At 24.5% G+C, this 25,720-nt stretch overlaps 2 protein-coding genes across 5 annotated transcripts; both read right to left on the reverse strand.

Annotated features, from left to right (window-relative positions):
• Positions 1 to 1,792: 1,792 nt before the first annotated feature.
• On the reverse strand, positions 1,793 to 20,290 carry LOC145834840 (armadillo-like helical domain-containing protein 3). Of its 4 annotated transcripts, none has more exons than XM_082942355.1 (20): positions 20,176 to 20,290; positions 18,058 to 18,114; positions 17,801 to 17,947; positions 16,993 to 17,106; positions 13,883 to 14,032; positions 13,431 to 13,598; positions 10,142 to 10,198; positions 9,794 to 9,901; positions 9,181 to 9,230; positions 7,988 to 8,063; positions 7,864 to 7,927; positions 7,540 to 7,632; positions 7,277 to 7,401; positions 6,964 to 7,094; positions 6,707 to 6,795; positions 6,347 to 6,435; positions 6,055 to 6,181; positions 5,100 to 5,251; positions 3,731 to 3,847; positions 1,793 to 2,231 (listed from the first exon to the last, which is right to left on the reverse strand). In XM_082942355.1, exons 1-20 carry the CDS (start codon positions 20,248 to 20,250, stop codon positions 2,154 to 2,156), a joined length of 2,067 nt encoding a protein of 688 aa, XP_082798481.1. In that variant the 5' UTR covers positions 20,251 to 20,290; the 3' UTR covers positions 1,793 to 2,153. The 4 variants fall into 4 exon arrangements, with proteins under 4 accessions (XP_082798481.1, XP_082798480.1, XP_082798483.1 ...); XM_082942354.1 differs by having other exon boundaries at positions 16,990 to 17,106; XM_082942357.1 differs by lacking the exons at positions 18,058 to 18,114; positions 20,176 to 20,290 and having other exon boundaries at positions 16,993 to 17,086; positions 17,801 to 17,849.
• Positions 20,291 to 20,362: 72 nt separating this feature from the next.
• On the reverse strand, positions 20,363 to 21,288 carry LOC145834842 (short coiled-coil protein B-like). Its single transcript, XM_082942358.1, has one exon. It carries the CDS (start codon positions 21,263 to 21,265, stop codon positions 20,933 to 20,935), a length of 333 nt encoding a protein of 110 aa, XP_082798484.1. The 5' UTR covers positions 21,266 to 21,288; the 3' UTR covers positions 20,363 to 20,932.
• Between the last annotated feature and the right edge of the window lie 4,432 nt (positions 21,289 to 25,720).

The raw sequence follows: 25,720 nt of genomic DNA on the forward strand, positions 1-25,720 counted from the left end.
AACAATTAAAAGTATAAAGGAACAAGTTATGAAAATTAATCGTTAGTTTAGGAGTCATATATCAGTGTTAAATTGATAAATTTACATGACTAAAATAAAAAAGATAATCCTACAGAATTTGCTAATGCTCATTTAATATGAAAGCCTCTAAACTTGGTTGTTTATTAATTAACAGAGTATTTAAGTCTAGTAGTAGAAAAAGCTTGTTTTTAAGAAAGACTATCTTTAGTAGTTATCTTTACTTGTTAAAAATATAATTTTTAGCACAAATGTTTTATTTGGGTCAAAACAGCAACTGAAATACTTATTTTGTAGAAATAATACATTGTATACAATAATAAAGTTAGTCTCTGGACTAAAAACTTAAATTATTATGTAATGTTGAATTGTTTTTTTTTACAGATACTTCAGCCAATATTGCTTTTTACACTCTGAAAAATAAAACATCGTAGGTTGAATAAAGAACGCCAGTTGAAAATATTGTTGTATATATACACTGTTATTTTTAAGTGTTGAACTTTATTTTTGGAGATACAGTAACCTCTCGCATCTTTACGCACTCGTGATGTTATGTACTCTCGTTTAGTTACGCATTTTAAAATTATAAAAAATTCAAACAATAAAAAATTTATATTGTTGAAATGCTATTTATCATGGTATCCGACATCTGAAAGGCACTGTCTTTTATGATCTTTCTATTGCTCAAAGTATATCTTATTGGTCCCTCAGTTACATCATACCTTCTTGCTAGGCTTCTTTATACCTTCTTGCAGTTTAATAAAATGCAAGACAAATTTATCCTTATGTGGGCAAAGGTCAAATTAAAAAAGGTTGTAGTAACATAAACAGCTATTTTTTAAACTTTTTTCTTATACTTTTGTTCAAAAGAAGGAATCCATTACAGCACCAAATGCATATTTTTGTAAAATAATTTAGAAACAAATTTTTATATAGACAGCACATCATTTCTTAATTGTAAACAAATGCTTAATTTTTTAAATGAATTGGCTAAGTAGAATAGGATATAAATGTTAAGTCACATATAAATAAAGATAAAATCTATATATTTTTAAAATTAGTAAAGTTTTTCTACAATTATTATTATTTAAAACTTTTTTTTAATATATGTATAGTTTTATTTATGTTTTCATATTTATAAATAAAGTAAACAAGTTGTTAAAATTGGAAAGTTCCCAGTCTGCTTTTAAGTAGAAGCAATATAAAAAACAGCCATTATAGTAAGTATATTTGGTACCTCTCGTATCTTTACGATCTCTCGTATCTTTACGCATTCTTTCTGTGGACACAATGCAATGTGCGTAAATAAGCGAGAGGTTACTGTAATTATATATAATTGATACTTAATGATGTAAATTACAATTCTCTATTAAATTTTTAAGAAGTCTTTCATTATTAATTTATAGTCGCATAGGTTTAGATTTAAAAAAAACAAAGCTGAATAGTACCAGTAAAAGTAGAACACTACAGTTATAATTGTAAGGTTTTCATTTTATACAACCTGTATAATATTAAAGTAATCTGAACAATATAGTACTAAATGTCACTATTCGGAATTGAACAACGTTGTTCTATTTATTTTCTAAACAGTTTGCTTTCAAAATAAAATCTGAATATTTCATTTCAACTACTTTTTCCAGACATGCAGTAATCTTGATTACATAACAAAGATTTTTAAATTATAAATAAAATTTTGACCAAGAATTGATATTATACAAAAATAAATTATTTACTATATATTTTGTGAATAAAAGTTATTTAAAGAATGATCTTCTTTTAAAATATTTTAAATTTATTTTAAAATATAAACTTTATGTATTTTTTTCAATTATAGAAGCAGAAGAAGTAAGTATTTTTTTAATTATACAACTTTGTTATAGTATCTACTTTAATTGCATAAAGTGTACATCGTAGAAGTTAATAACAGTAGAAATATTTTGTATAACAACAGGAATAATACATTTTTTTAACCTCACAAAAAAAAAACAAGGCTAGTAAATAAATTGATAGTTTACTTTCAAAATAAACATAGTATTAAAAATAGAATTGTTTAAATGCATACTAAAAACATCAAGTTAAATGAACCACGATTGCAATATTAATAAAAAACTTCTTTAAAAAACGGAGTAAAAAGTTTAAAACGATGAAAATGGTTGAAGATTTAAAGTTGGAAATGTGAAATTCTTTCGGTATCCCATTGCTATTGAGCGCACCTGTATATTAATTTTTTTTTTCTATCTGTAACTAAAAGCTAGATTTTTGAAATGCATGTCTGATGATTTTGGTTAATTTAGAGTTCATCATACCAAAAACGTTTACATAAGATGTATAATAAGAGGTTAATTAACTGTTTGTATAAAAACATATTTAAAAAAAAAAACACTAATTCAAGGCCTATACAGAGTTAACAAATATTTTTTTGTAAGTTTTCTCCAGGTTTTCTGAATTTCTTACAGTTTTTTAAAAGTACAAGTTTTTTTGTCTATTTTGATTTTTAAATTGAATTTAAGGTAAAACACTAAAAATAAAATTAAGAATAAAAAAATTAAAAATGTACTGTAAATCTACTTAAAATGTATTTTATAATAAAATCTTTTATAATGATACATTTTTTTTATATGATAGATTTTCACAATTTCATTACTTAACATGTCTAAGTTCTTTAAAATTCCAGGTTTTTAGTGATTTTTATTCGAAATTCCAGACTTTTTTGAATCTAAGTTGTCAAACTCCTGGTTTTTTGAGAATTCCTGGTTTTTTAGCCACTAAAATATAACAACTAAGTTAAAATATATTTTAAGAAAAACTTTTTAATAAACAATAATTTTAAACTAAAATTCATAGTGTTCTAAAAGCTGAAAGATTACTTGAATAGAAAACATAGTGATATAAAATCTTAGATTTAAATGTTACTTGATTTCTTTGCATATACTTAATAAGTTATATACTAATCAAAATATATATTGCTCGTCACATAGCTTTATCTAAAAATAATTAAAATTAGTTTTATTTGAAAGGAAAAAGTAAAAAATGAAACACAATTATGTACAAAAAAATTATTTTTTAATTGTTTTTAGTTAGAGATCAATTCTATATGACTGATAACTACAGTAGTAATACCTTTATCAAGATTTTTATTAATTAAAAATTTTCTATAAAAAAAACTTTAAGTTAATTTACACAATTTTTTTTTTAGGAATCAGAAACATAGTTCTACAATAAGCTTGTTACTAAATGTTCTAATTAAGAGGTTTCAATATCAGTTTCACATAGCTATGATAACTAGTAATCTACCGGATCCTTATATAAAATATGGCCTGATTCAAAAGTTTTTTTTTGAATTTTGATTAATTGCCAGATTTGAGTACTTTAAACTTTCGGAGTTTAACTAGACATAAACTTACTTTAAAATTGAATTAAATAATACATTACCGCTTACTTGTTATAAAAATAAAAATCTAATAAATATTTATAAAAAAAATATTATTTAAAAAAAAATTAGACATTTTTACTAAGATATGAATCCGATAGATCACTAATTATAATAGAAATACTATAGATACATGCCCTAAATTGTACATAGATACATTCAAGTAAAGTACTTTTGATATTTTGAATTTACTTAAATTATATATCTACGTTTAAAACTATATTATTTTTTTACAAATACAACATTTAAAATACAAAAATAAATAGTTTTGGTTTAACTAACTAAGTCAGAAAAAAACAAAGACTCTTTTGGACGTTCGCTGTATCGTTCATAACTATCTAAGTTTTCTTCTACCCTTAGATTTAAACTTTCATAATTTTTTCGGACTACATTTAGCACCTGTTATTTAGTTAAATTTTTGAATAATTCATCATTATTATAATTAAAGAAAAATTACTTGTGTCAAAATACTTTATTAGAAATGAAAAATCTAAAAAGATATATTAAACTAAACTTGTAATATAACTAAACATAAATAAATATATATATAACTAAAAGATGTTAAGCTAAGTATGTTAAGATAAAAGAGGGCCGTTTAACGTTACATCTTATAACTAAATGATATATTAAACTAAAAATACATTTTCAATATGAACACGGATATATAGTAAAATAAGCTGTAGTTCAATTATGCTACGATAATAGTAATTTCAAATATGTTTTTTATAAAAGTTTATTTTTTAATTTTCCGTTGCTAAGTCTGGCATTTATACTTAGTCACTTAAATAAAAATCTTCCATTAGTTAGTTAAGAAGTTTTAGCATAAAGTGACTTTTTATATTTCTAATAAAAATACTTAAACTATGATATAAATAAGTAGTAAATCTAATTTTTTCTTAAGATAAAATAATACTTTTTTAGTACTATATTTGGAGTAATAAGGCCATAAGGTATTCACCTTGTTATTTAAAAGCTGTTCTTGTTGAATTAAAGAATAAATATTTAGATACTTGTTTTTTATATATTTTTGGTTTTGACTGCAATATTTTCAATAAAATTTTCTTAAATAATGTTTTAATTGAAAAAAAATGACTGAACCTTATATAGGAAAACTATCAATTTTTATACAATGTATAACTGCTGGTATTATTTTAAAACATTATCAAATATTTAAAAACACGAATGATTAATATTGATAACAAAATTTGTATTTTGAAAAGTTTATCGAAATAGAGATGCAAAGGTTATATAGTTTAACTATGTTCCGGGCTAGTTGTGATGGGGCACATAAAATTTCAACCTTTTTAAATATAGACTTATATTATTGCAAATAACTATTCATGACAGATCCACGTTTTTTTTTTAGCTAACTAGGTTCAAACTACTTAATGACAGAGTTTAATCAACAGTCTAATAAAGCGATTAAAAGACAAAATAAAACCAGCCAGGGTGCAACTCGATGATGTTGTAGAGGTAGACTATTCCCTTACTTAAATTATGTTTTCTGCAGCAAATTAACTTTTTACAAAGCTTATCAATTAAAGTCATCACACCATATTTAGCTCTTTATCAAATTATTAGATTTAAAAATAGTTATGCTTCACTTAATAAAATAAATCAAACAGTGAGCAAATTATAAACTGAATTTAACCTCTTCTTCTGTGAGCGAACTCAGGTTGTTCGTTTTAGAATATTCATCAATCTTTGGAGAAAAATGTCTTGTGAGTGAACGCACATTTATAAGTGAGTTGCTCAGCCTGTATATATACTCCTTGTACTCCGCGTGACTTGAGTACTTCAGCACTGTGAAGTTGTAAATTTGTTAAACTTTATTGTACTCATATAACAAAAACAATACTAAACAAATTATTGTGACAAACTATAAACTTAGATTTATTGAAAACTATATGAAAAATAGTTCTATATCTTACAAAGGAGAGCTTATATAGCCTAATTTTATTCAACTAGATCAGAGGTCAGCGAGCATTTGGTGGTCGCGGGACTAATTTCGAAAGTTAAAACATTTGTTGGCCGCAGTCGCAGTTTTTACTTTCCATAAAATAGCCAAAAATCTAGTGTAAAATTCGAATTTCCAGCAAACTAAGACCATATTCTGTGCTCTTTGCTTCAAACTTTGGAATGTGTAGTGTAAGTTTCAGAAGTTTTCTTTTTAGGACCACAATTGTATGCGCGCGGGCCACAGGTTGTACCTTTCATGGGCCGCAGCTTGCCGACCCCTAAACTAAATTGTCAAACAGTTTACAATGTTTCACAAGTAAAGGATCTTTAGAGGTTACAAGCTATTAAAAAGTTATAAATTCTATGGTATAACAAAAATTTTAGTTGTAGTAAAGTTAAACACTCAAGTTGACAATTTCACGTACATTTTATTAGTTATCTAGTAATCCGACTACTCATTTAAATAAAAAAGCAAATTTAATATTGACGATTAATTTAGTTTTTTTAATTATTACATACATTTATAATTTATAACAAAAATTGCTGTCGCTAGACTAAAAGTAGTACATTTGAGATTTTAAATCAAACTTAAAAAAAATCTTATTTATAATACGTTGTAAACACTACTACTCATAAAAAAAAAATACCAATACTGTATAAAGATTCAAAAACATGAGCCATTCGTATAATTTCATAGTAGAGCAGATCGTAACTAGAAGCATCAGAAAGAAATGTATCTCCGTGTAATATAAACATATTGAATATATTAAGTATCTGTAAACAAAGTTTAAAAAACTGAAAGGGATAATTGAAACTTTTATTTGAAAATTAAATCAGAGAATCTTAAAAGTTTAAGAACTAAAAAAACTACCAGTTTTGTAAGATTTTCTACTGAAAAAACCCGAGGAGAGTAGAAGCACAAAGTAAAGAAAAACTTACTTGAGTCAGTAGGACAAATATTCCTCCTTTCCAATTGTTTACGAATAAGTTTTCATTTGATATTATATACTTCACAAATGTTAGAAGTGCTGAAGTGAAAAATATTAGCAAACATTTAGATAAACTATTACAATCAATAATACGTTTATTTTTATTTTTACCCAGCCAACTATGATCACATACAATGTGTTCTACAGTTTTATTAACTTTAAAAACAAACCTGCTTATTATTATTACCAATTACATAACTTGATAAAAAATTTCTTTAATTAAATAGATAATAAAAATGATTGTCGGATTAATTCTAGGATGGTATTTGCTTAATTACAGTTTAGACTGACTTTAAAAAGCTCAACTCACCAGACCACAATTCTTTCCACTGATAATTAAGCCTGATTTTACATCTTTTTTGGTAAATCATAAGCCTGTGAATAATACCAACACACCTCCTGCAAAAAGTTTTTCAACCTCAATTCACTTCGTAAAAAAAGCTAACAACTTTACGTTTAAGCTTTTATCGAAATAAAAGAGATCGTTTTTAAAAAACTGTTTTTTGTAACAAGATAACAACTTGTAGGTTTAAAAAAAAAAAACATAACAATTTTACAAGCACAAACATGTGTTGAATTACAGGCAAATCTTTCATCATGTGGCTTATCATGTACTCTGTTATCAGGTCAAACAACCAGCACGCCAGCACCCTCGATTTTCCGTCGTCGCAAGAACGCACTTTCCTGTGCCTCATTGGCTGTTTGTTACACTTTGCATTATTGTACTTAAATTTATAGTTTTTAAATGAAAATACTTTTCATTCGTATACGCTACAAAATAAAAATTTATGACACAGCTACTACACTATGATATAAAATATTTTACCATGCTAAAGTTTACCATAATTTAAGTATTATATACACAACTTTAATAACTCACCATTCTGTGTATGTTAATGTAGAACTGCATGTTGTCGTCGTGGAGAAATGAGTTTGCGAAAAGATCTTCAGTGATGCAGGTTAGTATGAGAAAACACAACTTTGTTGAATTTCTGTTCTGCTTCACTATTAAGAAGAAAGGATCAGTAATTTTTTATAGTAAGAGTAAGTATTTACTACTTAAATAATTTAATTTTTCTGCACATAAAACAAAAAACCCTTAAAAATTTCTAAAAAGATATGAAAGCGTTTATACAAACAAACTTTTATTATCCTGCATCACAATAGAAGTATATTGGATAAATGTGCAAAGAACATTATTTGTCGTTCCTATATCGTTCAATTCTAATGTTGGTGCTGTGTAGTTTTATTTAATATTTCAAAAAAACAGTTAACAACCGCAGTAACAGAGAAATTTCTAAGTTAGATTATACCATACCAAGGATAAACGTTAGTTTTATAAAAATATTTTTGAAAAAAAAAAACTTTCAAGTAATAACCTTAAAAATTAAAAGAAAATATATCTAAAACAAGTCAAAACTTTAGCAACTAAATTTTCATTGCTTTATAGACAAAAGCTGTACTTACTTTTAGAAGCATCTTCTATTTTAGGTGTAGTAGGAGGGGTCACTATTAAATCGTCAGTGTGTGACTACAAAAAAAAATTAAAATTAAATTCTGATACATTATAAACATTAGTATTTTAACAAACATGCGTTAAAATTGAGATGAAGTTTCGGTTTAGATGGACAGCTTCATACAAGGCTAACAAGACCGGCTCATTCATTCTAAAATAAAACTTGTGTTAATTTTAGAGTTTTTGTGAAAAGTGTTGATAATTATATTATATAAACTAAAGTATATTTTTAAATAACTTTAACCAGTTTAACTAGTGTCCAGGTATTTATTTATTGTATTATAGTTATACATGAAAAAAAACGTTTTCAAATAATTTTTTATAACTCAAAGTTGTAAATATAAGAGGGTATATTTGTTACTAAAAACTTAAATGAAAGCTATTCATAAAGATTTAAACTCTAAAGCTATTGACATATGAATTTATACGATAGAACATTTTAATAATAAATATACTTTTGCTTAATAAGTAGGATAAGGTATCACTTTTCACATTTTTTCTTGATTATGATAAATATTTATTAAATGAGATATAACAAAGTGTAAAGTTGGGTTTATATATATAAACTTAATGTTACTAAATAATGAAATTATTTCAAAAACTTTAAAATAATGTAGATAAGTTGAAAATATTTAAAGACAATGTCTGTTTTAACATTTTTTGTTTTAATTATAAAGACTGTACTAATAGAAATAAATCAAAGTCTAATAAAGATTATAAAACTATATTTTGTAGTGTTATTATTTTGTTCAAATAAAATCTATTTGAATAAGATTTTATTCAACTGGTGATCTCGTTTGATTTAGTTCAAACGAGTGAAACATTTTTTTCTTAATACAATTAATAAATTGAATTGATCATTTTCCTCATCATTAAGTCAAGAAATTTTATAGTGATCTATAAAGTAAAAAGTACATAAATACTTTATTAGGAGTTTTTTATTTTCACAATCAAAAGTTTTTAAACAACCTGACAAAATAGCTTTGTTCAACTTATAAAAAAGTACTTCAGATTGTATAGTATGGAAAGAAGTAGGTTTTTTTAAGCCACAAAGACTTTTAAACGTACATCAATTTAAACTTAAAGTACTTTTTTTTTACAAACAAGCTTTGTTTACAAATATTGAAACATTTAATATACCTTGCTAAATATAATTACCTAAAAAAAAGCATGTTCGGGTATAATTTTGTTAATATATTAACTTGTTTAGATGTTATTACTAGTATTAAAATATAATTATTTATGTAACTTAATAAAAATAAATTAACTTGATCATTTGCTTTTGTTCTTCAGAAACTCCAACAAACATACTACCGACCTAAAACCATTAAAACAATATTAAACATGTGGATAAAATATTTACTTGAAAAATTTAGTATAAAACACTTTTAATTAAAAAAGAATTTTAACACAGTTTTAAGTTTTTATTTGTTGCATATACATACTTTTAAATAGTAAGTTTGAAGAAGTCAATAAAAAATAATACTTTATCTAAAAAACTTTTCATTACATAAACTAATTTTGTAAGTAAAATAAATGTTTCTAAATTTTTTTTTGGGACTCATTTGTCGTTCTAGGCAAAACAAACATAGCTATAATATTTTTTTTGTCAAGGTTACTTTTGAATGTAGTCCCTTTGTATGACTCGAAATTTTTCTTTTTAATTGTTAACTAATACACAAAATTAAAAATATTTTTATGATTATTTCATATTTTTTTGTATTGTATCATTTTGATTTTTGAACTTTGACTTTTAAATATATTAACTTTGAATAATTCAACTTATTTCAGTAAATCATTCATAGCATAGTTTTGATAAAAAAAGTGTTTTATATTTCAATACTACCAGTGACTTGATAAAAATCTATTTACAAACTATACCATGCTAGTTATGGTTGAAAATATTCCTGTTGGCTTGGAATCTTCTTGTTTAGCCATGAACTGTTTGTTGAATGTTGACAGAGAACTTGAAATTACTGATGCAAATCCCTTCACGGTTGTTTCATTAATAAAAAAATATTTAAACATAACGAGAATTAATTAGTTAAACTTAACTTCTAGTAAAAATGTAAAACAATAAACTTGTAAAAATAAAAATGAAATATAATATTTTCTTTACTTATCTTAAATGTAGCATAATTAAGTTATTCAGTATTTTAACTATACATAACTTTTGTGGTCAAGTAATTAATAAGAGTAAATAAAGATTTTTTTCTTTTGTAAACTAACATTAAGTGCAAGTTCATTGTCAAGAACGGAAATTTTCATTATGAAAGGATTGACAGACTGAAAAAAAAAGTTTTTTTAGTATAAAGTTAATACTTTACTTATTCTAGTTTTGATAGTATTAAGTTTTTACTTTAAATGTTACCTTACAATTTTCATCCTAAAAAACTGAAAAAATAATATACTTTCATATAGAATTGCAAAACTAACAACTCAAACTCATTATTAAAATATAGCTATCCTTAGATAAAATGAGGCAGTAAAAAAGTATTTTAGAAGTAACACCTATAATTTGTTCCTTATGGAAGGCGCAAACTAAAACGGCAAATAACTAAAAATCAATCTCCTCCTACGTTATTTGAGGTAGTTATCTCAAAAAACGTAGGATAAGATAGATTTTTATTAAAATAGTCTATTTTCGCTGTTTTAGTTTGCGCCTCCCATAAGGAACCAAATGTTGTCTCCGACTTTGACCGGCTAAATATCACAAACTAATTTGAATTTTTTAAGTCTGTAAATAGCATCTTGTAACTTAGTATAAACTATATCAAACAACTTAAAATTGTGAAAAAAGTGGTTTACCCCCCTAATTTAATGTAATTTTTAATTGTAGCGCTAGAGAAAGAAGAAGAATATTTAAAATAATTATTAAATACTAAAACAATAATTAAAGATATTTTTGAATAAAATATAAGCTAATTTGTTTAACTTTTGTATATATTGATAATATCAATCAACAAATATACCAATAATAGTTAGTACTGTATTTATTATCAAGGTTGCCTTTAAAAAAAACTAGCCTTAAATTGTAAATTAAACTTATAAATTTAATAAAATATATACATGTAGATATAGGTAACCGTAGACACGACAAGGAAAGGCTATAGAGGAGTTCAACATATATTAAGTTTAAAATAAAGCTGGCTACATTTGAAAGCTCAACAAAGTATAAGCTGTAAGTAACTTTTTAAGATATAATATATTTTAAAGAGCTTATAATACAACCTATGGACAGCAGTTTTTTTATTGTTAATTTTCTTGAACATTTGAACATTAAATATAAATTGAACTGATTTTTCTGCTGGGCCAAAGTACTAAAATTTTTAGGTAACATTCATTAAATAGTTTAAAAGAAATTCTAAGATAAAAAATTTTAAATTGAAAAAAATAATAATAATAAAAGGGTTGTTTTTTAATAGATAAATATTTCTGAAGAATTATTTGAATATTAGTTGCAGATTAATTGTATAAAATTCAAAGTAAACTTAAAAAGTGAAGAAAATATATTTTTAGTGGAAAAGTCAATTTTATCTTTTGTCTATAGAAGTCAATGACTTTTATCCCTTATATGTTTCATAAATTTCATAGCATGGATAAAATCCTATAAAATCAGATTAAAAATATGAAAAACAAGATAGACCTTTGGTCTTAAATGATATTTTAGCTTTAATACCTTAACAATAATAAAAACAAACATTACAACTGTGATAATCGGGTCGCTGTCAAACTTGCACGAGCGCACGAAGACACTTTTGCAGAGCAGACAGTTTTGTACGGAGACATTTTTGCACGGGTTGAACATTTTTATAGTTTATTTTTCTTTTTTTTACTATTACTGTTACTCCTAACCCTTACCCTCGGTCGGTAACTCTTTTTTTTAATATTTTTTTTTACTATCACTGTTTCTCCTAACCCTTACCCTCGGTCAGTAACTTTTTTATTTTGTTTTTTTTTTTTATTAATTTTTATTAGTTTTTATTTTATTTTTACTTTCACTGTTACTCCTAACCCTTAACCTCGGTCAGTAACTTTTTTTTATTAATTTATCTTTTAGTTATTTTTATATATTCTTTTTTTGTTTTTTTATATTTTCGTGCAAAATTGACCCTTGGTGCTAATTTGTTTTCGGGAAATTTCTTCTTCGTGCAATTTAGACCCGTTCCAGTGATAATCAACATATTAGTTATAATTTAAATCAAAATCTTCCTAAGTTTTTAAACTAGCCTAAGCGTGCAACCCTGTAGCATTTAAATAAATAAAAAGTATTGTATAAATCTTCTTTGTTATTTTTCATTATTATTACAAATGTTAATTTATAATTTTCATGTCTTTCATTATAAGTAGCAAAGTGTTTATTAAATTTTTTTACTACACTAAAATTTTATTTGCTATTTTTTGTCAAATGTGTTTATATAACTTAATATATATACATATAATATATATATAATATATGTATACATACTAATAATGGCTAGGTGTAAAAAATGCACAAAAGTGTATTTTGCACGGCAATAATTTTGCACAAAGAGTCACTTTTGCACAAAGACTTATTTGCAAGGGTTGAAACTTATTTTATTTTTATTCTTTTTTTTTCTATTACTGTTACCCCTAACACTTGGTTGATAAATATTTTATCTTATTATATATTTTTTTTAATTTTTTTTTTTAATACTTTTATTGTTATCCCTAACTAGGGTTGCCAAACAATTTTTGTAAATTTTTTCCAGGTTTTTATAAAACAAGTATATTGGTTTAATTTTAGAATTGAAATTAAATATTAAAAAAAGTTTTAATTAGTGTTAAAACAATGAAAAAAACTGTAAAGCTACTTTAATTGAGTTTTTCAATAAAAACAAATTAAATAATACAAAAAAAAAATATTTATGATAGATTTTTTGTATCTAATCGAAACTTTATTGCTTTATTAAAAAAAATTATATTCTAGATTGCTTTTTAATTTCTTAAACTTCAGATTTTTTTAACCTAAATTGTCAAATTCCAGGTTTTTTGGCAACCCTGCCCTAACCTTTCCTACCCTTGTTCGACTTTTATTTTGTATTTTATATAGTTTTTTATCTTTCTTTTTAATTTACTATTCACTGTTACCTCTAACATTTCATCGGTAATTTTTTTAATTATTGTTTGATAAATAACCTTTTGGTTATTTTTTATTTTTCATCTTGTACAAAATTGACCCTTCTTGCAAAACTGACCCCTCATGAAAAATTGAACTTTCGTGCAGAGGTGTCTTCGTGCATGTTAGACCCGTCCCGCACCAAGAATACAGTGTACATTTAAGTATTAAGTTATTGATTATGAACTTGAAGCTAAAACCCATAAATTCAGATATATGTAGATTATGAACTTTAATCATTAAGAACATCTGCAATTTATAAAATAATAATTTGTACAATTTATGTTGAACTTGCTTTTATTTAGAACAAATATAGTTTACTGAAGTAAAAAAATCGTCTAAAACGCATTTATAACAATTATTAAAGTTATTGAAAACCTCGTATTTTTTGTAATTAACGAGTAATATCAGCAGCAATAGAACATCTTTGCCATACTTCACTCTTTCAGTGGGTGAAACTAGGATTTCAATAAGTGAGTTTTCTATTTTTTCTCCTTCAATCATCATAAACTCAACAAATGGATTTTCATGTATGTTGTCTGTTACCTGAATGCAGAAATTGAAAAACTAATAATGTGTTTCGTGTAAAAAAATATTCTTTAAATATCATAAAAGTTTAGATTAATCTAGTTATTTTTATGAAAATAATTCATTAAACACACCGAGAAAAAATAAACAATAAAACACAATTTTAAAACAAGATCATTAATTTTCATCACATATTTTTTTTTTCCTACTTTATCATTTTTGATAAAAAAACAAAACAATATAAGTTTTACGAAAAATAACACAAACTAACAATAAAAATAATTGTAATAAAACATACTCACACAAGCCATAGTGAGGAGAAGCTTCAGTGCCAATCTTTTTAGTATTGTAGGGTGTGACGTCATAGTTTTGATTTCATAATCGTCAACTTTGCTTAGCGGAGTATCAGCAAGAATAGAAGTAAGAGTGCGGAGAAGGAGTTGCAATTGCACCTTTTAACAATTTGTTATTTAACTTTAGTTATTAATGAGATATTTTCTGAAACACAATTGATAAAATACTTTAAAGCTAAAAAATAGCCTTTATTCTCATACAAATTCTAAACAAAGTACAGGGTTGCCACAGATCTAGCTGAAAAAAATTTCTTGACGTTTTACTAAATCTTTCCTGACTTTTTTAAATCAAACTCTTAACTTAAAGTTATTCTAAAGTACATAATCAAACACTTAAAATTATCAATCTTATTTTTATACAGTTTAAAACAACAGCTTTTTGCTAAATTCAATCAATTAAATTCAATAACATCACTTAAACCATCTGTGTATAATTGATGTATTTTCAATAAACAGCTCTATCAGCAAAATATAGTCAGACTTAGCATATAAGTTGTAAAATAACCTAAAGGTAATAATTATATCAAATAACAAAAAAAAATTATCTAACACATGTAATACTTATATAAATTGTTCACTTAGTTTAAAATACTACCTAAACTAATTAATATAAAATTCTTAAAAATCAATTAGAAAAGAATATACTTCAGTAACTGTAAAAAAAATAAAAAAGTAAACTATACATCTGTTATATAAAATATATCCTCTTATCATTTAGTATAAAATTTGTAACAAATAAATCTACTCTTATTTATTTTAAAAACTTAAGGCCATAGGGGGGAAGGGGGTAGGCCATGTTTTTTACAAGTTGATCTTATTTTATAGAGTTTTTACTAAGTTTCAAGTTGCTTTTTACCGTTTTTAAAAATTCGAATTAGTTTTTGAGATATGACCGGCCAAAGTCGGGCCACATAACAGGTTCCTTATGGGGAAGGAAAAACTAAAACGGCGAAAAAAGACTAATTCTTTCAAAATCTATCTCCTCCTTCATTTTTTAAGCAATCTTCTTCAAACTTTAACAGTCAATTCTTTATACAATAACAAAAAATTTTTATTTGTGACTTTAAAAAATTTTAAGTAAAAATACCTTTTTTTTGAAAAAAAAAATTTTTTGATAAAAAATCACTTTTTTTTTTTTTTTTGTCATAAAATCTTTATTTTTTTAAATTATTAAAATTGTAAGGAACATTTCCTTAAAATTTGAAGAAGATTGCTTGAAAAATGAAGGAGAAGATAGATTTTAAAGCCCGTTTTTAAAAACCCGAGAAAAACGGCTTTAAAGTTACCCTTTATATAATCGGTCATAAAAAAAAAGTTACTTAATATTTTTAAAATCTAAAAAAAGCATCTGAAAGATTATAAAATTTACTATAATATAAGTCTATATGTTATTTTTGGTCAAAAAATGGCTTCTACCCCCCTATGGCCTTAAATTATTCTATAAAAAATATTAAATAAGTTAACTTATCATGGAATATACCTCACTTATAACTTATTATTCAAGTTTAAACAACTTGAAAAATTCATAAAGAGGTATAGTATACACATAAACTTGTTACATAAAGTACTAAACTTAGTGCTTAATTCTAAAGAACTCGATTGTTTACTTAAACAAAAAAAACTTTGATTCTAAATTTCTGCAAGATAAACTATTGTGTATATATCAGTTTCACTATGGAAGTGTCCTTGCTACAGATCATCAATACTAAAAAGCATACAAAAACTGCCTGTTCAAGTAGGGTAGTTGTTCAATATACTAATAGAAAAATTTTGCAGTTTTACAAAGGATAATTTTTTATTCTATACCGGATGAAGGTATTAGAAATTAAGTAATTATGTAAACTTAGAGGAAAATTTTGAAATTTTACTTTGACAACAGAAATTTTAATTGATTTTACCATTTGAAGGCTTTGGAAAATAAGGAGTTTTGTAAATTTAATCTAACTAATTACATATCTAACTTTTTTTTTGTCAAATTTTCTGACTTTTTCTGACTTTTTTTTCAAAAACCACCATTTTTTCCTGATATTTGTCATTTTTTTAGTGTTCCTGACTTTTCCTGATTTTCTGACCTTGTGGCAGCCCTGAAAGTATTACTCATTATGGTACTTAAAAATTAAACATGTAAATAAATATATATAAATAAGATACAAAAAATAAACTTTTGCTTGGAACAACTGTTTAAGCGTCAAACACTTTTTCAGCCAAGTGTTTTAATCAATAAAAAGCAAACATATAAATACCTAAAAAATTATACGAAATTAGATATTACGTAATAATAGAATAGTTAGTACATTTTAAGCAACATTCAACAACACTTTGTTTTCGGTAATGTAAGCAGCCAATGTGTAATTTATTCCTTTTGTTGAAAGATTCTGATTTTTTAAGGTTTTAAATTTCCATTTTTACCGCGTTCCACAACTTACACCCATTTTTCAAACTGTATTTGTTTTCCGTTCTTGTTAAAATTTTCCAATAAATTTTATAATTTATTTTATTTTTATTGAGATTCCATATGTATTGCGATAATGTTGTAGCGTTGCAATGTGTTTCATGTTTAAAGCTGTACGTATGTTTTGTGTAGCTATTTTTGAACGATCTTCTAGTAGAGCCTACATAAAACTTAATGTGATTTTTAGTTTTTACAGTAACTTTATAGATTAAATTTTCTTTAAACATTTTCCATTAGCCGGGGATTCTTGCTTTCTGCAGTCACACATATGCTTCTTTTTTTTCTTGCATGTTTAAGAGCTTTCTATTGTATGTCATTATTAGTTGTTTCATATTTAGCATACAGGAATAGGACACTTTTAGTTTCCTCCTGTTGAAAACTTTGCTGTATAGATGGTCTTCAGCGCTGAAACAATTGTTCCAAGCAAAAGCTTATTTTTGTGTATCTTAACTTATATTTGGCACCTATATAAAGTTGAAAGCCTCTCTTTCCATCAACAGACTTCAAAACAAGTATATATTTACATAGTATATAATGCATATTCAAAATAACTTTTTAATATTATCTATGTTTTATTAATATTTTTAAAAATAATAAAACAAACAACTTCGTGTATGAGAGCGTGAAAGTTTGTTGTAAATGGCTGGATAATGGCATGCTCATCACTTGCTGGCATTGTCTGCTGGTGCTGTTGAGCCATCCTGAATAGCACAATCATTGTCTGCATTTATTATTCGCATTCATCAAATTACTTTGAATAAGTATTATATTTTACTAAATGATTCTTACAATTTATTCATTTTTTTGATACTGTGATTCGAATCTTGACATTTATAATCCTAGATTCAAAACTATAGGGTGTTTTTCAAAACTACAGGGCCCTAGAGTACATAATATAAAGAGTCTAAAAATTTAAAAATAAAAGTAAATTTTCTTCCTAGGCACAAAACCTTTTAAGTTTTTTCAAGAACTATTTTGAAGCAGATAATTTTTAAATAAATAAATGGCAGTTCAAAAAATTGTTCGCTTTTCAAAAAATTTATTAAATTTTTCAATAAAGGCTATACCATATTTAAGAAAATATTAAAACATATATCTATAAATAGTTATTTCAGGTATATTTTACAAGAAAATTTTTAGACAAGAATTATTAAGAGTTTTTAGTAATTTTTAAACTAGAAAATACCAATACTGTTTGGATTATACATAACTTGTGGAAACACTTGAAGTAGAAAAACTAAATATTTTTGAAAACAAGAAATCAAAATATATCCAACTATCTAGTCAACAAAAAAAAAACTATGACCGCTTGAACTCCTTTTCAGCTAACTGGACTTGTGTTACCTTACGACACAAAACATTAAAACAGCTAACGTACTGAATTAAATTAACAAATAATAATTTAATAAACAAACCTGTAATGCATTTATCATTCTTATAACATTTTCACTAAGAACATATTCACAGCATTTTAGGAACAATTGATTCAATTCGTTTGTCAAAAAATTCAAGTCTTTAATTGGTAGAGATTCAAACTTTTTTTCTAAATATGCTGCATTGGCCTAAAAAATAAAACTATTGAACTATAAATAATGTTCAATAATCAATTACAAGTTATAATTAACTACGTCTTTACTTAACAAACAGCTTCTACTTAAAATGCAAAATATACCTTCAAAAGAAAAAATTCGTCCCAAAATATGTTATCATTAGCGTACTTTTCTTCTCCCTGAAAGTTTATTTTAAAGTTATTATACTTTAAACATAAGCAAATAAAATTGATTACCAAGAAATTGAACTAGTTTGAATAGTAACACAAACTATACAAAATTAACCATGTAAAAACCTTCTATTCGTGTAAATAAATGTCTAAGTTGAAAATAAAATTAAAGTAACAATAAAGAATGAAGAAGTTTCAAGTAAAGAAATGTTATAAAAAAACAATTAAAATATGATTTTCTTTATATTTTACAATTAATCTTAGTGGCACACATATCAAGTTGTACAACAATAAACACAAAATTTTCTTTAGAATTTTTTCTTGAATTTATAGTTTTTAAATATTAGTTAATAAAATAAGAAACTCATATCAGAAAAGTATATATAAAAGTGTAATTTGTTATTTGTAAAGCAAGCAGTTTAAAAAATTATAAAATTTATATATGTGCTTTTAAGATTTTACCAAAAAACATAAATCAACCTTACAAAGACTTTTTGTAAAAGTTTGATAACAGAGAATATAATTGTTTATATACATGATAAGAATCTTACTACATAATAGAAGAAATTAAAACCGCATTTAAACAATTTTGAAAACAAACTAATAAAATAGTTAATAAATAAGGAAAAAACACTAAAATTAATAACGCATCAAAATATCTAACTCAATATATTATTATGTTTAAAATAAAAATTTAGTAACAATTTTGCTAACAAAAGTACTAAACGAAACAAGTTCGTAGGAGTACAACAATAACAATTTTACAATTACTACATTTACTAAAACTAAAGACATTTCTCTGTGCTAAAAGCAGCACAGTTCTACAGACTTCTAAAACAAATAAAAACTTGATAAAAAAAAGATAAAAAAATAGAAGATAAATATGTGTTATCCTAAAATATGAATAAAAGTATATAGAATTTACAACATGTAATTTAAAAAAAACTAATTAAACTAACACATGTTTTTTATAGGTTGTTTATGTAGTGATAAATCGATTTAAATATTATAAGTTATCAACTTATATTCTATTATGTAAACTTTTATAAATCTGTAGTAGAACTTTATCTGTAAACTTTTATAATACTATAATAGAATTTTATCAATTTAATTTTTTCTTATTAACCTGTTCTTTTTTTAATGTAAACATTTTAAAGTATACCACAAAATAAATCTGATAAAACAGAAATCAAAAGTTTTCTACTGTTTTTCCAGAGATTGCTAGATTAACAACAAAAAATTTTTGAAAGGAAATTGTTAATATATAAAATCTTAAAATAAAATTCAACTTCCATAAGCTAATAAAAATTATTTGAAATAAGATTCGAAAGTTAAACATATTTTTTCTTTAAAAAAAAAAATCAACAAAACAACTATAAGTGCATATAAAATACTATTTTATTGTTAAAAATTGTACTTTAAATTTACCCTTATGGTTTTTATCAAAAAGTCATGACTCATTTAATTAGCACAGTTTTCTTACTAAAAAAACAAAAACTACAAATATTTCAAATTCATGTATAAATACTTAATGATGTAATATTACTTTTTATGATAAACTTGTTACAAATATTGTTTAATATATGATTTGATTTATTAAATCTAAAAAGATCTCAACTTCTGGTGGAGAACTCTATAGTTTATTCTTTCAAGACTTTAATTAGTAAACTAAGTTAAACAAAGTAATTATTGTTTATGTTAAACTACTTATGCAAAAAATAATTTGTTTTTAAGGAAATTACTTGAAAGCAAAGTTTAAACATTGAAATTTTCTTTGTCTTGTTATAAAGTTATATAAAGAAAAAAATATGAATGTAAATTAAGAAAAACTTTAAGTTATATATTTTTGTGTGTAGATCAAACAACTATAAAACTAAAACTTCTAGTTAAATACAGCATTTTAATTTCATGGCAGATATATATTTATTTCTTCCTATGTTTGTTATATCAAATATTAGGTAATAAAAATAAAATTTTAATCATATCAGTTTACTTTTTTTTTTAATAAAACTGTTTGCTATAAAAAAAAGGTATATTGTAGAAACTAAAAAATAAAATAAAATCTTTTACCTTGAAAATAGAATCATAATGAAGTATTATCTTCTCCTTTAGAGGTTTTTTGTTCTCTGAAGTTCTACGCAACATTTTTTTAACTACAAAATATATAACTTAAAATTATTTAAAGAAGAGATTTTTTTGTAAAAAAAATATTAGCAAATTAAAGCATATCGTTTGAAAGTCATACAAAAACTAATAAGATAAATTATAAACCTATAAGTATTTAACATGCTCAACATCTTAAAATATCATGTAGTGACTTATAAAACTAATTAATAAGTAAATTCCAATCATAAAATTTAAGAAATGGCTCAATCTTTTTATATAAGTATAATTTTTTAAAAACGATTGAATAAACAAATTCTAAAGTTGTAAAATTGTTATATATTTTCATGATTTGTATAAAATATGTTCAATTATAGTGTAATTCATTATTTAGGGATGCTTGTGTTTGTCAGCTTGTTTCTTCTGACACATGCAGTTTTATACCAAATTTAATCATTTTTGCTAAAAATGTTAGGGTTAAGGTAATAGTTAAAATATTTAGAGTACAAATATTATAAAATAATACTATTTATTTTGAAAAAAAAAACAAATTGACTCAAATGTATCAAGTATAAAACTGCAAGTGTCTAAAGCAGATATTCTACAAACTCAAGCCTCCCTACAATTAATTTCATTTTTTATACTCTTTAGTGGAACTTTTGCACCTGTGTAAAGCAAACAATATTAACATAAATAATATAGAAATATAATAGTTTAATCAAAACTATTTATTGTTTTTGTCTTCAGGCTTTTGAAACACAGAGGAACTGTGCATCAAGTTTTCAATATACTTTCCAAGAACTTCATTTTCAGATTTTAGCTTAAGGTTTTCTTCCTTTACACAACCAACTCTTTTAGACAAATCTTCTAAGGTATTCTGCAGCTCAATAATCTGGTCGATAATCCTCTCTTTTTCAGTTATTTCAGCACTTTGGTTTTCAACATCATCAAGAGAAATAGTTTGTAATTGGTAAGATGTTTCATTCATTGTTTGTTCTTCTACATCACTCAATGAAATATCATAAAGACTTGAGTTTGCAGTTTCATTTTTCTCCATAATATATATTTAGCAGTATAAAAATTACCTAAGGTTTTATATAATAGTTATTTCTTTAGTTTAATCAAACATACAATCAAGTATTTTTTTAGATAATAAAAACTTTTTAATTAAAATAAAATGCTATGAATGTAGAAAAGTATTGTGTATTAACTTAGTTTTGATAATATTAAACCTTATAAACTTATAAAACTTATATTAAAAATCTAAACACATGTATAAAAGATTTTTTATTAGCCTCATTGTCTTGAATATTTGAAAATTTAGTATAAATGCTTTTTTTGTTTGTTTATTAAAAAAAAAGTACTAAAATGTGAGAATTAAAACACACATTAAATTTAGATGAACAAAAAAGTTAAAACAATAAATAACTTTCTGCAAATAAACAAAATTAATGTTTAAATTAATGTTTAAAATGATTTGTAAACTAATAAATAACAAGTTGCAAATTTTAATTCTTAATTTTTTTATTCCATTAGCAACCTTTTGAACTTTCCAAACTTGATTTGTTTTATCTCCAAAACTATACAGTTTGTTAAAGTGTAAAATGTATCACGTGACTCAAATACTAAGTTACAACTAGATAAACTTCTATAAATGAGTTTTAGTAAGATTATAGTAGTCTTTAAATACAAGAATGTTTATAATACTGTTATTTAGTAGTTTTGCTTATTATGTATATATTTCTAAAAACTTTATTTTTAAATTTTGTTTAAACTTTATTGTTTTGGTATGGTTTAGTATAGGTTTATTAAAATTGGCAATAGTTGATTATGGGTGTAGTTAGGTGGCAATTGTCAAATAATTAGATTGTTGTAGAGTATTCAATATTTATTTAGAAACTTATTCCATGCTTTTCAAATTAAGGGCATAGCCGTTTTAGTTTGTGTGTTTCCCATAAGGAACCTATTGTTACCTCCAACTTTGACCTGCTATACCTCAAAAACTAGTTTGAATTTTTTAAATCTGAAAATAGTGTCCTGTAGCTTAGTAAAAACTATATAAAATAAAATCAAATTGTAAAAAATTGATTTACCCTCCCCATGCCCTTAATTGTTTTACTGTTCCTTTATAAAAAGTCTAAGGTAAATAATCACTTATCAGATATTGTGATGTTACTTATGTTATTCATTAAAAAGTCTAAGTAGTATACAATTAATATTAATTAATTGTTATTTTTTATCTAGTTTAAGTTTTAACATTTTACATACAAAAAATGGTCGGACATTTCAAAAAGTAGAAGTTCCAAGTAAAATGACAAGTATTCTTTTAGGATAGTTTTATGTTAACTGTAAAAATTCTAACTAAAACATTAAAATTTGTCACTAAATTACTTGGTTGATGTAATAATAGTTTTTGTTGTTGTAGAAGGAAATACTAACAACAGTGTTTTTCTGCCCTTAAAAAAAATAAACTCTTGCCCCATTTAACAAGTCATTTTTGTCTTTTGAGTAAATGTAAACACTATTTGTAGTATACTACAAAAAATATTCATATCAATCTTACAAACAAACTGTAAATAAATACATAAGATACTAAAAATCCTTTTTTATCGAATTTTGTTACTTTTAAGAAAGTAACAAAATTGTGAATACTCAGAACTATGGTCAAAGGACTCTTGTGTGACTTTTGATTTTATACAAAATTTATGAATAAAATTAAGAAATATAAATCAAATTAATTTTTTTAACTGTAGTACCTTAATAGCTTTTACTATAAAAGGAAGTAAACTTATAGTCCTTTTTTTGCAACACTTGGTATTTATAGTACTAATATCAAGTAAGCTATTTATTTACTATTGATAAGAACTTTATAATAAACATATAGAAAATAGATGGTTTATATTTTAGAACTCTGTATAATAAAAAAAGAACCATTTGCATGAATAATTTCACCCAATATTTTAGGAATAAACATTTAAACATGCCTTTAAAATTTATATTTATTACTGACCCATCAAGAATAGAGAAACAATATTCTGACTTATAAGAGGTCCAAGACTTAATTCAATAAGTATTTTAAGGGAAGAAAGAAGCGAGGTGAAAAAGATAAAAGTGAAGAGGTCATGGAAAAGTAAAACATTTAGTAGAAAATTTATTTAAAAAAGTTGTTAAGAAAAACTATTTTAAACTCTATACATATATTATTACAAAACTTTTACGCCATTAAAAAGCTATACTTTTTATTGTTTTAGAAAGTAGGAAAATATTCATGTGATAGACTTATATAGAACACTTTTCTTACTTTAAAAACTTATGAGATTTTTTTTTTATTATATTAGTTTTTGTGAATAAAAAATAAGAAAAGTTTAGCTTTATTAAAATTTACCTTGACTTTTTTAATAAATTAGTTTTTAAAAGCTTCTAACTGAGTTTAAATTATAATTTTTAAGTATTGAAAAACGCTAAAAAATTTTATTTTGTATATTTGTTGACCACTGGGTTTTGATCTTGTGACAGTCAACTTAGGCAGTCTTCAATACTGTCATTAGGACACCTTATACTATGGGGGGGCGGAACGTTTTTCAATCAAGGGGCTGGATCCGAAAAAATTAGTTGTTTGCGGGCCAAAGCATCTCAAATTAGTGATTTACCAGATGCCGATTTAGCCAAATAATGACTTTTTAGATCTGAATCCGACTGGATACTAATTTTAAATTGAGATCCTGATTTGGTTGGATTCTAGTTTAAATAAAAGCTTTGGATCTGACCGGAATCTAATTTCATAGATACAGTTGATCACTTTTTTGAATCCTTCAAATTCACAAACCTTTTTCAAGTCTGACAGCTTAAGATGTAGATTGAGACATGTCACATGTTCAAATAATAACTATAAATATAATTGACATTAAAATTTACACAATGGTATATGAAATATAGTACTTAAAAAAACACTTTGCTTGAGGTAATGTGACAAAAGGATATTCCAACTAAGTTAGAAAAACACAAAATATTAAGAAAAAATGTTGTATTTATTAGTACACATTAAATTATGAAGTCATTTTTTAGCATGTTTTTAAAGTAAAATTCTTACAGTCTTGTTTTGTAAAAATATGATACAAAGTTTTACAAAAAATTCTTGATATTGACACAGCTTTGTGGACATTTTCATTTATAAAATTTAGAAAACGATCAGGGGCCGGTCCCTTTTCCTCTGCGGGCCGGATCCGGCCTGCGGGCGGTACGATGCCCACCCCTACCTTACACCATAAGAAACAATTAAATTACTGTAACTGATGTACAGCTACTAAACTGTTTTTGCAACAAACTTTGTCAGTGTGCACATAAAAAATAAACTTGAAAAAGTGTGCACATAAAAACTAAACAGCTACTAAACTTGTAAAGTTTTTTCATAAATATTTTTCTACTTAGAATCTAATTCATTAACTCAAAGTTATAAAAATGAAACCTTGGACATCAATTTTTGAAAAAGTTTCTGCTTTTTATTCTTTATGTATAAGTTGTTGACATTCTTGGATGTATTTTTTCAAATGAGGGGTTTTAATCATAGTAAGACTATGTAGCAAAAAATACATCTACAAACGTTGTATCTAAACTTTTACAATCTTACATTGAATGAAAAACATGGTGTCGGCTGCAAATCTCAAGTTCTTATGATTATTTTATTTCAAGTTTTAAGTTATACATTTTTTTGACTTATTTTTTATACAATAGGATAAGTTGGGTTCGAGATAAAAGTATTGATTAAAAATTTCGCTTAACTTAAGTCTCTAAATTTTTCTTAAGTTAAGAGTATAGAGTTATTACTTCATTTGCATAAAGTTATTAATTACAAAAGTTTCAAAACCAACAGCAGCCGACCGAAAAACTTATGATAAAAAAATGAACTTTATTCTGTTCCTTAACTCTAAAAGAAAAAGTAACTTAGTGCTATTTTAGGTTTATGCGATGCTAAGCTTTACTGAAATCTTCTAGTGTCAATTTATTTCTAAAATTTTATCTGAAAGTTAATCTGGACCAAGTGATTTACTAAATGCAAGTACCCGGATTAGACTTAGTAAAAATCTGTATTAAAAGTATTAAAGTTAAAAATTAGAAGCACTTTTAAAACAGATCTGATCCGGATCTTGATTTAAAAAAAGGTTTTAGGAGTTATCATGACATGACTTAAAACTCTAAATTAAGAGATTTTTGCTTATAAATAGAGATTTTCCAAACAACTCAATTATTAATAATACACTCTAGAGTCTAGTGTTGTCTTTGAAAACAAAATAAACGGATCCTAATGGTTTATGTCCTACTTAGGTCTGACAAAAAAGATCCTGATCCTAAAATTCACTAACCTAAAATACATCTAAAATTTTAAGCAGTTTTAAAAATGGAAACTTTCTTAACGAAGCATCTAGCTTATTTTTACTTTTTAAATAGATTACTATAAAGTAAAAGCCATTATTTTCCATACTATACTATAAGAAAACAATGCTTGGTATAACAA

Source organism: Thalia democratica, chromosome 4 (assembly GCF_965202585.1).
Source record: "Thalia democratica chromosome 4, ktThaDemo2.hap1.1, whole genome shotgun sequence".
Classification (NCBI taxonomy): Eukaryota; Metazoa; Chordata; class Thaliacea; order Salpida; family Salpidae; genus Thalia; species Thalia democratica.